Below are 14602 nucleotides of genomic sequence, written 5' to 3'. Positions count from 1 at the left end.
TCGATACGAAGTGCCCTGGTCTAAGAACACGAAAAATAATAATAAAAAAAAATAAATAATACATTGTGCCCATGTCGTTCTTTACTTAGGCAGCGCTATTGAGCTGCCTATGATAAGATTCTTGTATTCCTTTCTCTCCCTCTTGTAATTCTGATATAGTTGTTGAAAATCATCTCCTTCTTTATTTGTTTTCAATATCTTCCGTGCCTCCCAAAGTTCCTCCCTTTTATTCCTACACTCCTTATCATAGACTGTCCTAACAGCCTGGTTCCCTCTATTTTTGCATATTTTTTCTCCTGCGCCGTAAACTACCCTACCCAAAATCTCTAGCAATGAATCAACATTCCCTTCTTGACCTAATTATAGACTTCTATCCAGTAAATCTTGATTACTTAATTCCGTCATTAATTCTTCAAAATTATTCTTATCATCTTCCTCCACTCTTAGTCACCCCCACCCCCTGGATAAGATCTACTTTTACTGATATGCTCCTTAATTGTTGAGGCTGCTTCCACGACCTCTAAAGTTGCACTGATAGGAAAGTGATCGGACCCTATGACCATTAATACACCAAAATCTATCACCCTTTCCCTCAAAAACAGACTAGTTAAAATGTAATCAATTATGCTTGGAGAATGCCCCGACAAACAAGCAAACTCCTACAGATTCCTATCATTTCCAAATCTACCATTTAATATCATTAAATTTTCATATCCGCAAAATTTTAAACAAATTTTTACCCCAGTTATTTCTACGATCGGTGTGGTCCCAACTTGTCCTCTGTTGTCCTCTTGTGTGGTCCTCTGTGGGAGAGTTGTAACAATATCTTCTAAATTAACAGTGGATATATCCTCATGAACGGAACTCAAAACCGGTAAAATTTCTACACACGCCCCTGATTTCAAGATAGAAAATATGTTTTTGCACTTTACATAATTTGCCCTTTACTGAAAAAAATACTAATGAATGTGCATTGTCAGTTTAATATGCATATGCTGATATTTAGTAATCAGAATGTTAATATTATTTGATTTGTTAAAGTTATAAAAGTAAAAACATTTATAATTTTTCAGTAAAGTACAAATTATGTTCTGGCATTGGGAAGGCATATGGGTTTTGCACCCAACTTATGTTAATTTCTGCTCGTTTTGAGTTTGACTCGGTTATTATCGATGCTGATTTGTAGTAGTATCACGCTTGGTAGATTATTTGATTTTATTTTTGCTCATTTTTGGTTTGATGGAGTTCTTTATTTTTCTTTGAAAAAATTATTTTGTGGAAAAAGTTTTTTAATTAATTTCTGTTCCTTTTATATTGACATAATCTTTTCAGAGAAAAAGAAAATCATACTTTAAATCTTTAAATCGTTATTTTAAGAATTTATAGTTTGGCCTGCTATTTGTATGCTGGAGAAAAATTTTCAGCAATTTTTAACAAGATACAGCCTCTTAAAAATCTGGACACAATAGTAGTGTTTAATTTAGTTTCATACCTCCTCTATTTGACCTGAAATGGAAAACTTGATACCATTTGCAACAAAATCTGCTTACTTTCTTTGATAGCTTGGATACACTCACGCTATTTTGATTTGGTTAAATTTTAAGAGCAGAAGCAGCCCCGAAAGTTTGAACATAATACCTCAGTCGTTCTTGGGATACTGCTGAGATGCCTTATTGGGAATTAGCATTAACACAGTGCATTTTGATTTAATCTTATCGTAACATTTAGTTTTTAAACATAAAGTAAAATGGAAGGGTGGACGTGAGAGGGGGGTTAGTTTCCCTCAAATCACTTTCGACTATTAAAAAGGGCATAAGCCCTTTCTACTTTCAATCGAATGAACCCTTTTCGAAGTTCCTACGACAACTCCTTCGATACAAAGTACCCTGGTCTAAACAACAACAACAACAAAATAATACATTATACCAACACCGATCTTTACTATAAAATGTCAAGCCTTCCAATCACTTCCGACTATTAAAAGGGGACTAGGTCTTTCGATTTCCAGTCGAATGTGTCCTTTTTGAGTTTATACAAAAACGCTTCATATAAACACCTAATAAGCCCCCAGGGCATAAATTACAACTCTTACCGTAAGGGCTGTGAGGCTGTTTGTGATTATCTAAGACCTAACAAGACCTTTCTACTACGTTAAACAAAATGCCTATCTCAAAATTTCGATTGGATTTGTCTGGGAAATTGGTGGGCGTGAGAGGGGCGTAGTCTTTTTCCAATCACTTTCGACTATTAAAAAAGGCACTAGCCCTTTCAATTTCCAATCAAATGAGCACTTTTGAAGTTTCTACGACAACACTTTCAATAAAAACCTTATATGCCCCCAGGGTATAAATTACAACCCTCGCCCTGAGGGCTGGGGGAGGGGTTGACATCCTCAAAGACCTAATTTTCAGAACTTTCTACTACGTTGAAGAAAATGACTATCTGAAAATCCTGATTGGGTGTGTTTGGGGAAATTGTGGGCGTGAGAGGGGGTTAGTTACCCTTCAATCCCTTTCGACTATTAAAAAGGTTACTAGACCTCTCAATTTCCGATTGAATGATTCCCTTTTGAAGTTTCTACGACAACTCTATGATTAAAAACCTTATCGTCCCCCAGATAAAAACTTACAACCACTGCCCTGGGGGCTCTAGAGGTTATTTGATTCTTAAATACATAGGTGCCCGGACTTTCAACGACTTGGAACAAAATAGCTATTACAATACGGTGATTGTATGTGTTTGGGGAAACGATGATCATGAGAAGGGGGTCGGTCCCCCTCCGGTTAGTTCTGCCTACTAGAAAGGGCAATTTCAATTTTCAAAAAATTTAGCCCTTCTTTAAATTTCTACAAACAGGCTATCTTTTCTATATAAATCTTAAATGCCCCCATGGCATAACTTACAACCCTTGCACTGAGGGCTCTGATGGGGTTATCATCCTAAAAGACCTAATTTCCATAACTTTCGACTAAGTTGAACAAAATGGATATCTAAAAAATTTTGATTGGATGTGTTTGAGAATGGTGGGCGTGAGAGGGGGTTTAGTTGCCCTTCAAACACTTTCGACTATTAAAAGGGCACTAGCTCTTTCAATTTTCAATTGAATGAACCCTTTTTGATGTTTTTACAACATCGCTTTCTATAAAAACTTTACATGCTCCCATGGCATAAATTACAACCCTTGCCATGAGGGTTGTGGGAGGGGGGGGTTGTCATCCTTAAAGCCATAATTTCGAAAACTTTCAACTACGTTGAATAAAATGGCTATCTAAAAATTTTGATTGGATGTGTTTGGGGAAAAGGTGGGCTTGAGAGGGGTGTTAGTTGCCCTCCAATCAATTTCGACTATTTCAAAGAGAACTAGACCTTTGAATTTCAAATCGAATTAGCCCTTTTTGAAATTTCTACGACAAAGCTTTGAATAAAAATCTTGTATTCTCCTAGGGCATCACTTACAACCCTTGCCCTGAAGACTATTGGGGGAGTATCCTGCTCAAAGGTATAATTTCCTGAACTTTAAACTGCGTGGAACAAAATGGCTACCTAAAAATTTTGATTGGATGTGTTTGGAGAAATGATGGGCGTTGAAGGGGTATTGGTTGCCTTCCAATCACTTTCGACTATTAAAAAGGGCACTAGCCATTTCAATTTCCAATTGAATGAGCCCTTTTTGAAGTTTCTAAGACGACACCTTCTATAAAAACCTTATATGACCCCAGGGCATAACTTACAACCCTTGCCCTGAGGGCTGGTGGGGAGTGTCCTCCTCAGAAAAATAATTTCTATCTGGAAATCCACAACACTGAACAAAATGGCTATCTAAAAATTTTGATTGAATGTGTTTGAGGAAAAGGTGGGCGAGAGAGGGAGGCTAGTTGCTCTCAAATCACTTTCGACTATTAAAAAGGGCAGTAGACCTTTGAATTTCCAATAGAATGAGCCCTTTTTCAAGTTTCCACGACAAAGATTTCAATAAAAACTTATATGCCCCCAGGGCATAACTTATAACCCTTGCCCTGAAGACTGTGGGGGGGGGGGGGGTCCTGCTCAAAGGTATAATTTCCTGAACTTTAAATGCGTGGAACAGAATGGCTATCTCAGAATTTTGATTGGACGTGTTTAGGGAAATAACGGGCGTGGAAGGGGTGTTAGGTGCCTTCCAATTACTTTTGACTATTAAAAAGGGCTTTAGCCATTTCAATTTCTAATCGAATGAGCCCTTTTTGAAGTTTCTACGACAACGCGTTCTATAAAAACTTTACATGCCCCAGGGCAAAACTTACAACCCTTGTCCTTAAGACTCTGAGGGGGTTGTAATCCTCAAAGACCTAATTTACAGAACTTAAAACTACGTCGAGTAAAATGGCAATCTCAAAATTTTGATTGGATGTGTTTCGGGAAAAGGTGGGCGTAAGAGAGGGGTTATTTGCCCTCAAATCAATTTCGACTATTAAATAGGGCACTAGCCCTTTGAATTCCCTGTCAAATGAGCCTTTTTTGAAGTTTCTACGACAACGCCTTCTATAAAAAACCTTACATGTCCCCAGGGCATAACTTACTACCCTTGCCCTGAAGGCTATGGGGGAGTCTCCTGCTCAAAAAAACAAATTCTATCTGGAAATCACCTACGCGGAACAACATGGCTATCTCAAAATTTTGATTGGATGTGTTTGGGGGAATGATGGGCGTGGGGGGGCTAGTTGCCCTCCAATCACTTTCGACTATTAAAAAGGGCAATAGCCCTTTGAATTTCCAATCGAATGAGCCTTTTTTCAAGTTTCTACGACAACACTTTCTATAAAACCTTATATTCCCCCAGGGCATAACTTACAACCCTTGCTCTGAGGGCTGTGGGAGTGTGTCTCTCCTCAAAAACATAATTTTTATCCAGAAATCAACTACGCTGAACAAAATGGCTATCTCAAAGTTTTGATTGGATGTGTTTTGGGAAATGGTGGGCGTGGAAGGGGTGTTAGTTGCCTTCCATTCACTTTCGACTATTAAAAAGGGCACAAGCAACTCCAATTTCCAATTGAATGAGTCCTTTTCGAAGTTTCTATGACAACTTCTTCGATACAAAGTGCCCTGCTCTAAAAGAAAAAAAAATATATGTAATACATTGTGCCAACATCGTTCTTACATTTCCCCAGGGAATAACTTAAAACCCTTGCCCTGAGAGTTTTGGGGGAGTGTCCTCCTCAAAAACATATTTTCTATCTCGAAATCACCTACGCTGGACAAAATGGCTATCTAAAAATTTTGATTGCATGTGTTTGGGAGAATGATGGGCGTGGGGGGGGGGCTAGTTTTCCTCCATTCACTTTCGACTATTAAAAAGAGCACTAGACCTTTGAATTTCCAATCGAATGATCCTTTTTTGAAGTTTCTACGACAACGCCTTCTATAAAAACCTTATATGCCCCTAGGGCATAGCTTAAAACCCTTGCCCCGAGGGTTGTGGGGGAGGGTCTTCCTCAAAAATATATTTTTTATCTGGAAATTAACAACGCTGAGCAAAAGGGCTATCTCAAAATTTTGATTGGATGTATTTGGGGGAATGATGGGCGTGGGGGGGGGGGGCAAGTTTCCCTACAAACAATTTAGACTATTAAAAAGGGCACAAATCCTTTGAATTTCCAATCGAATAAGCCTTTTTTGAAGTTTCATGACAAAGCCTTCTATAAAAACTTTATATGCCCCAGGGCATAACTTAAAACCCTTGCCCCGAGGGTTGTTGGGGAGTGTCCTCCTTAAAAACATATTTTCTATCTGGAAATCCACTAAGCTGAACAAAATGGCTATCTCAAAATTTTGATTGGATGTGTTTGGAGGAATAATGGGCGTGGGGGGGGGCTAGTTGCCCTCCAATCACTTTTGACTATTAAAAAGGGCACTAGCCACTTCAATTTCCAATCGAATGAGCCCTTTTCGAAGGTTCTACGACAACTTCTTCGATACGAAGTACCCGGGTATGGAGGAAAAATAAACAAAACATTGTGCCCACATCGTTCTTTACTTAGGCAGCGCTATTGAGCTGCCTATGATTCTCTATTTCCATCATTATAAATTTCTTTTTTTATTCATATATTTTACACCATATCTGAAGTCCAGGGCCATTTCCAGACCATTCATTATCAAGCTCTCAAACCCCGTTTTTGCTTCTTTTCATCATTCATTCCCATGTTCCAAATCATGTAGTTATATTGCCTTTCCCTACTTTCTACTTTCATTAGGCTTTCTTTTACTCCATTCAACTTTTCTGACAATTGGGCATTATCTTTCTGAATTGCGGATATTGTACTCTTTACAGTATTAGTCTCTTTTTAATTCTCACTCATTCTCAGCGCTAATATCGCCAGCTCTTTATAGGACCCCTCCAGCACACCGAGTCTAGATTCTATGGCTTTTACAGAGGATCTCAGGTCATGTAACGATGTCGAATTAGACTGTATAACTGTTAAAATCGTCGATATATTGTCAGCTAGTGATCTTGTACTGATCTCTTCAACTTCTTGTGACTCCATTGAAGAATTCAAAACAGAGGAGTCTGAAACGGAAATGTTAGCAGGCTGACTCTGTTCACTTTGTTTTGCCTTTCTCGGCATCTTAAATCCAAATTCACGTTACTTTTTCACCAATCTCCGAGCAAAGTATTATTTGTAGCTCTTGAACAGCTGGGGAATTTAAGTGTCAAGTTCGTGTATTCAATTCAAGAAAACTCAATTCAAGCAAAATAACTGGTTTCACTGTCAGGTTTGAACTGAGATATAATCCTAATACGAGTGCTAATGCTCGAAAGTTGAAATGATACTGATATTGTCTAGATATACTGTCTATATCTCACGTAATTATAATATTTATTGACGGATTTTTTACAAGTTAAAGACCAAGATATATTCCCAATAAATATAATATTTCGCCATTTCTTCCAAGACACCAAAACTTTGATCGAAGGAGTAAAATAAGCCCGTCCAGATATTAAAAAAAAAACACTCTTACAAAGATATAGCTGGTAAAATAACTCCAGCTGGAACATTTATTCGACACTGGGTAATACCATGCCAAGTAAATTAGCTTATTGATGTTCCTAAGTACCCAAATTAGCGATTCGCAACCCCGATTTTAGAAAGTTCTTAATTTCTTAGGTAACGAAATAGGAAAACTATAACCCAACTTTATGTAAAAACCGAACCGACACAGGCATCGAAGACCCGACTTAACTTGTGCCAGACAGTCTTTTGGAGTTCTCAGATCCCTATCCCGAATCTTCTTGTTAGTCTTGGTGGATTACTGAAATTTGAATGGTTCAAAAATCAGATCCTTAGGAAAAGAGTGACTTATTAGCAAAATGAAGTGAATTTTTCGGCAACTTACCAATTGTGCCTATGTAAAAACGTCATCAGTTGTATCTTGTCGAGCTGTATCATAAACGACATTGAGACCGGCTAATCTTTCTTTCGTAGTTTTGTAGCATTGAAATTTAAATAGAAATATTATAATTCTGGCTGTGTAACTTCTATTGAAATACCTAACTTATCATATAAATTCCGTGAAATGCGGACAAAATGCATTATCATAGCATGAACAGCGTAAATATGAAATATGTATAGCATGAAAATACTATAGATATATTAAATAAATGCAAAATATCGGCGATGTGAAACACTGTAATTCGAGATTGAGACATGATAAAAGCCATGTTTGTAACCTTAATAAACATCGCTAAAGAACAAACTTATCAGTTTAGATTTAAAATGAAAAGGGGAAACCCCATTAAAACAATGACTAAAAACTATATAGCCCATAAAAAAAAAAAATTATTACCAACAGCATGGTTAGTAATGGAACGGCCTGACAAAATAACAAAACCGTTTGATCAAACAGTTCGGGGTAACGAACTGTAAGTAAGGAGCGACCCGGCTCAATAGTAACCGAAACTCTAAAAAACGGAATTTTTATACCAATAGATACATCAGAAGATTCAGATTCGTATGCTGATTTCAAATATATAAGTTTCATCAAGTTTAGTCTTACCCATCAAAAGTACGCGCCTTAGAAAAAGTTTGCCTTATTTTCAAAAAAAGGGGGAAGCAACCCCAAAAGTCATAGAAATTTAATGAAAATCACATCATCAGATTCAGCGTATCAGAGAACCCTTCTGTAGAGGTTTCAAGCTCCTATCTGCAAAAATGTGGAATTTTGTAATTATTGCCAGAAGAAAGATCACGGATGCGTGTTTTTTTTTTTTTTTTTTTTTTTTCAGGGGTGTTCGTATCGATCCAGTAGTTTTTTTTTTTTTTTTTTTCAGGGGTGATAGTATCGATCCAGTATTCCTAGAATATTGTGAGAGGGCTCATTTGAACGGAAAGTAAAAGTTCTAGCGCCTTTTTTAAGTGGCCCAAAAAATTGGAGGGCAACTTGGCCCCCTCCCACACTCATTTTTTTACCGAAGTCACCCAATCAACATTTTGAGATAGCCATTTTGTTCAACATAGTCGAAAAATCTAATTGATATGTCTTTGCGGATGACTTAATCCCCCACAGTTCCCGGGGGAAGGGCTGCAAGTTATTAACTTTGCCCATTGTTTACATATAGTATTGGTTATTGGAAAGTATACAGGCGTTTTCGGGAGGAATTTTTTTCTAGTGGGGGGTCGGGGTCGGAGTAGGGGTTACGACGGAGGATCATTCTATGGAGGATATTTCCTTGAGGGAAGGGACATTTCTATGAAGGGGGCGCCGGATTTCCCACCATTATTTAAAAAACGATCAGAAATTAAATAAAAAAAACAAGTTTTTTTTAACTGAAAGTAAGGAGCAACATTAAAACTTAAAACGAACAGAAATTATTACGTATATGAGGGGGTTCGCCCTCTAGTCAGTACCTCACTCTTTGCGCTAAAGTTTTTTAGTGCTTTCGAGACAGCTATCTATTCTAATTAGACGGCCTTTGTGATTCAGGGGTTTGTGATTCGAACAAAATTCAAACATTAACGGAAACAGGGAGGTATTGACTAGGGAGCAAACTCCCTAATATACGTAATAAAAACTTACGAATATAGAAATTCGTTACGTAAGTTAATTCGTAAGTTACGTCTGAACAAAATTTCGAGAGCCAATTAGCCAAAAAAAGGAAAATTAATATGCGAATTTCGTTTTAATTATTCATGTACGGTGAGCCAAAATCAAAGCTGCATTAATTCAAAAACGTTCAGAAATTAATTAAAAAAACAAGTTTTTTAAACTGAAAGTACGGAGCGACATTAAAACTTAACAGGCACAGAAAGTAGTCCGTATATGAAAGGGGCTGTCCCCTCCTCAACACCTCGCTCTTTGCGCTAAAGTTTGACTCTGTCTCACAAATTTACTTTTTTTAAACAATAAAAAACTTTAGCTTAAAGAGCGAGGCGTTTTTGAGGAGACAGCCCCTTTCATATACGGAATAATTTCTGTTCGTTTTAAGTTTTAATGTCGCTCCTTACTTTCAGTTAAAAAAAAATTATTTTTTTTAGTTAATTTAAAACTAAGCCTGCAATTCTTGTCGTTACTACAGACAACTTGTCGTGGCACTAATCATCCCAAGGTCAAAATAGCTTACAGCACCAATCTTTCCAAGATCAAAACAGCTTACGACACCAATCCTCCTAAGATCTAAACAGCTTACGGCACCAATCGCCCCAAGGTCAAAACAGCTTACGGTACCAATCGTCACAAGGTAAAAACAGCTTATGGTACCAATCGTCCCAAGGTCAAAACAGCTTACGGCACGAATCATCCAAAGGTCAAAACTGCTTACGGCATCAATCGTTCTAAGATCAAAACAGATTACGGCACCAATCGTCCCAAAGACAAAACAGCTTACGGCACCAATCGCCCCAAGGTTAAAACAGCTTATGGCACCAATCGTCCCAAGGTCAAAACAGCTTACGACCCAATCGTCCCAAGATGAAGACGGTTTGTGGCACCAATCGTCCCAAGGTCACAACTGCTTACGGCACCAATCATCCCAAGGTAAAAACAGCTTACAGCACCGATCGTGCCAAGATCAAAACAGGTTACACACTCACACTCTATCTCCTAAATTCAGGAATTAACTATTTAGTCCCTTCCATCTACTTACTGCTTACTTTAAACCTTTTGTTATAACCTCTTTTTCACCAACTCGAGGACGCCCTACTCTATATTCGGCCCTAGCTATATTTCAAAAAAGCACGATTTTTCACAAATAATCATATAAAACAGTAGAACATTCTTCACAATTCTTTCATTATTATCAAAGATAGTGGGAACAAGCCAGATTTCTTGCATACCTTATTATTTGATATATAGTCAAGCAAATAGTATCTAACTCTATCTTTAGATGATTCTTCAAGAAAAAGTCAAGCATACTGTGACTTTTAATATCCTAACTACAGCTCTTTGACTCGTTATCATGAATATTATTAGCAATATTATTAATATGTTGAATTATCAAAAATGGTGTAAGCCTAGGAGACAAGCCTATTTTGAAGGGGTAAAACCTTTATCTTCACTTCTTCCCTCGTATTAACAGTTTGTCTATCACATTTCTAAATATGTGTGCCTATTCTTTAAATCTTGAAAAGTGTATATAAAAAAACTCCCAAAGACCATCAAACCAAACTTAACCTAATTTATCACTATTTGTCTATTTACATGTTTTGTGAGAAATAATTAAATGGCACTGATGGCGTTTAATTACACACAAAGATAGAATAAAAGTTCAAAATGGGGACAAAATCCTTATTAATAGACAGTGTATAGAAATTCACAAAAAATACCAGATATTTCGGTCACATATACAGTGACCGTCATCAGTAGTAAACTTATCAGTTTTACTACTGATGACGGTCACTGTATATGCGACCAAAATATCTGGTATTTTTTTGTGAATTTCTATGCACTGTCTATTAAAAAGGATTTTATCCCTATTTTGGACTTTTATTCTATCGTCATGGAAAGGCAGTGTGGTCTCCGAAATTATATAAATAAATACAAAGAATATTTGAAAACGGAAAATTCAGTCGAATCCATGTTTATTTTTCAGAAATTTGTTCAAAAAATTGTGCAACAATGAAAAAAGGGAAAATAAAGGTTCTCTCCTGTAAACGGTGTAAACGAGGAGTATTCAAAAGACTCTGAAGTAAGTATTTTCTTCTTAGAAGGCTTCCTTATGTATGGCTGGTCTCCTAGGCTTATACCTTAAAAATAATACTGTGACAAAGAAGATTGTCCTAAATAACTAAAAAAAATAAGGATCTCACTTGAGGGCTTCTGGTGAAACACGCGTGCCATCTAGTGAAAAATATTTCAGTGCAATGGTGCTTGAGAAAAATTGCTTAAAAGATGGCGGGAGCTCTTTGCCTTTTTTTGTTATGAATGTGCACTTGGAAAGATTCAAGCGAGATAAATGACTCGTGCATCCTCGGGATAAGGCACTAAATACCTGAAAACAAGAGCACATAAATAAACCTAACACTTTTTAAAAGTTGAACCTACATAGTAAAAATACGAATATGATGTGGCGGGGAGGGAAAGTTGCAAACGCAAGCGATTCATTACTGAATTCGATAAGTAATTTTTCTTCATGCATCAGAGATTTATTTTTGTGTGAAGTGCAAAATTATACAATATTAGTGACGTTCATCCAAACAGTGGATAAAGGTTTGATCAAAGAGTGAGGCTCTCTTAAAATAGCAGTGCATGGTGATGCTAAAAAGTTTAAACAGGTTGTTGTGGCTCTTCTAGTTCATGGTCTTAGCGTAAATTCCGAAGATGCAAATAAGACTAAATTGCTGCATGATGTTGTTGAAAAAGTACATTTCAAAACTGTTAAAGACCTTGTAAAGTATGGTGCTGATGTTAATATACCACTTGATGGTACAAAACCCAAAAAAGGTTTAAAACCCTTACATACTGCTGCCAAAAACAAACAGGAAGAAATAGCTGATTTTTTGATAAGCGACAGAGATAGAATGCTCAAGATAGAACTGGAAAACCCCCAATATTTTATGCTATTTAGAATGCCGATTTAAAACTTACCAAGTTATTTTTATCTAAGAAATCTATTTTGAAAGACATTGTTGAGCTATTGCTTATTGCTGTTCAAACAGACTGCATAAAAATCGTTCAATTTCTTTTGAGAAAGGATCCCGATTTAAACTTTAATGATACATAAGACTATTTCTGGGATATTGCTGATACACCCTTTTGACAATCTGCATACAAAGAATGTGTTTCGTTTTTGTTGAAACCCCCCCTAAACATTCCCGGAAAGTTTTAACCTTAATAACAATAGCCTCAATAGTTGCAGTAACTGTAGTAGTAGTAGTACGCACAGAGTGCCTTTTTGTTAGTTAAGAATTTACCTCAATATACCCTGAAAGTTTAAACTTAATAATGTAAGCCGTTCCTAGATATTATTGGTACACCCTTTTGACAATCTGCATGCTCATAGTGAGTTCTGATTAAGTTCAACATCCCGCTAAACATTACCTGAAACCTTCACCTTAATACCCTTAGTTTCAGTAGTAGCAATAGTTGTAGTAGTAGTAATGATACATAAGACTATTTCTGGGATATTACTGATACACCCTTTTGACAATCTGCATACAAAGAGTGTGTTTCGTTTTTGTTGAAACCCTCCCTAAACATTCCCGGAAAGTTTTAACCTTAATACCATTAGCCTCAACAGTTGTAGTAACTGTAGTAGTAGTAGTACGCACAAAGTGCCTTTTTTTAGTTAAGAATTTACCTCAATATACCCTGAAAGTTTAAACTTAATAATGTAAGCCGTTCCTAGATATTATTGGTACACCCTTTTGACAATCTGCATGCTCATAGTGAGTTCTGATTAAGTTCAACATCCCGCTAAACATTACCTGAAACCTTCACCTTAATACCCTTAGTTTCAGTAGTAGCAATAGTTGTAGTAGTAGTAACATTAGCAACAGTATGCACATAGCACCTTCTTTTTCAACATCCCCCCAACACACGCTGAAAAATTAAACTCATTTCTGTAGGCACTTCGTGGGGCATTGCTGATTCGTCCTTTTGAGAACCAGCATACACATAGTGTGTTTTGATTCTTTTGAACTTCCCCTCATTATTACCTGAAATTTTCACCTGCGTACCCTTGGCCTACGCTATAGTAGTAATCACAATAGTAGTGGTAGGAGTACTAACAGAAGCAGTAGGATTAGAAGTAGCACTAGTGGTAGTAGCAGTAGTGGTATGCAAAAATTGCCTTTTGCTCAGTTGAATATCCTCCTCATCAAGCCCTTGAAGTTTCAACCTAACACTATCAGCCGTTGCTATGATATTTACGATATGCCCATTTGATAACCTGCATACCCAAGTTTTGTTTGAATTTAGTCCAACTTCCCCGTCGGCATTTCCTGAAATTTTCACCTCAATACTCTTAGCCTTAGTAGTAGTTGTAATAGAAGCAGTAGTTGGAGCAGTAGTAGTAGTAGTAGTGGTAGAAATATTAGTAGTAGCGTGCACATGTTGCCTTATAGTCAACTGATCGTCCCCCTAAGCATTCCCTGAAAGTTTGACAACCTGCATGCACATAGTGAGTTTTGATTTAGTTCAAATTTTTCCCTCAATATTCTACTAAATGTCCCCCTTCATACCCTTGGCCTTAGTACTAGTATTATAGGAGTAGTAGTAGTGCTGTATTAGTAGATTTAGTGACAGCTAGAGAAGCAGTAGTAGTAGAGATAGTCGTAGCAGTAGTAGTAGTGCCAGTAATAGTAGTACAAGCGCGCAAATAGTGCCTGTTTGATCAACTGATCATCCACGTCATTGTTCTCTGAAAATTCCAACTAGGTTATTTCCTAAATTATGCCCTTTTGACAACCTGTATGCATATAACGTGTTTTGACTTAGCTCAGCACTCCCCTCAACATTCTCTGAAAGCTTAGCCTGAACGTCCTTGGTATCTTTGAATACTAAAGGTCAAACATACCCTCTTTCTCAATAACAAATACTATATGTAAACAATGGGCCAATTGCCTAAGTTACAGCTCCTACCCCAAGAGCTGTGGGAGGAGGTGATATCCCCAGAGACATAGTTACTGGACCTTTCGACTATGCTGAACAAAATGGCTATCAAAGTTTTGATTGGATGTGTTAGGGAAATTAATGGGCGTGGGAGAGCCTACAATCACTTTTGACTCTTAAAAAGAGCACTAGAACTTTTCAATTTCCAATCGAACGAGATCTTTCCGAAGTTTCTACGGCAGCTCCTTCTATACAAAGTGCCTTGGTGAAAAAAAAAATTAATAAGAAATTGTACCCACATTGCTCTTTACTTAGGCCGCGCTTTTGCGCTACCTATGACAAACATAAGAGCTTTCTGAAACTTAACTGTGAATAAAAAACCCTTTAAGAGTCTAGATAAAACAAAAATTCATAATTATGAGCCTGGTGGGATACAGTTTGCTATTCTTAGACCTTAAAATACTGATAGTGAGGTGTCACACGCCACAGAAATTGTGCCTCAGAATGTGCTTATAACGCCAGAGAAATTGTGCCTCTTGTACCTCTAAAAGACAATCATCTTCCATTCCAGTGACTC

General features: G+C 37.2%; 1 protein-coding gene across 4 annotated transcripts in view; it reads right to left on the bottom strand.

The window, feature by feature from the left end:
• Window positions 1-14602, bottom strand: part of LRR (capping protein regulator and myosin 1 linker 1 leucine rich repeat protein) — a 236230-nt gene that overhangs the window by 165717 nt on the left and 55911 nt on the right. For all 4 annotated transcript variants that reach the window (XM_089096290.1, XM_089096291.1, XM_089096292.1 and 1 more), the window contains exon 12: window positions 11283-11464. In XM_089096290.1, the coding sequence (XP_088952416.1) occupies window positions 11283-11464 (182 nt within the window). The remainder of the gene's footprint in view (window positions 1-11282; window positions 11465-14602) is intronic.

Source organism: Artemia sp. Qi Xiang Cuo, chromosome 11 (genome assembly GCF_049724085.1).
Source record: "Artemia sp. Qi Xiang Cuo chromosome 11, ASM4972408v1, whole genome shotgun sequence".
NCBI lineage: Eukaryota > Metazoa > Arthropoda > Branchiopoda > Anostraca > Artemiidae > Artemia > Artemia sp. Qi Xiang Cuo.
The sequence above is the reverse complement of the archived record's forward strand: the minus strand, read 5'-3'. Positions and strand labels throughout refer to the sequence as shown.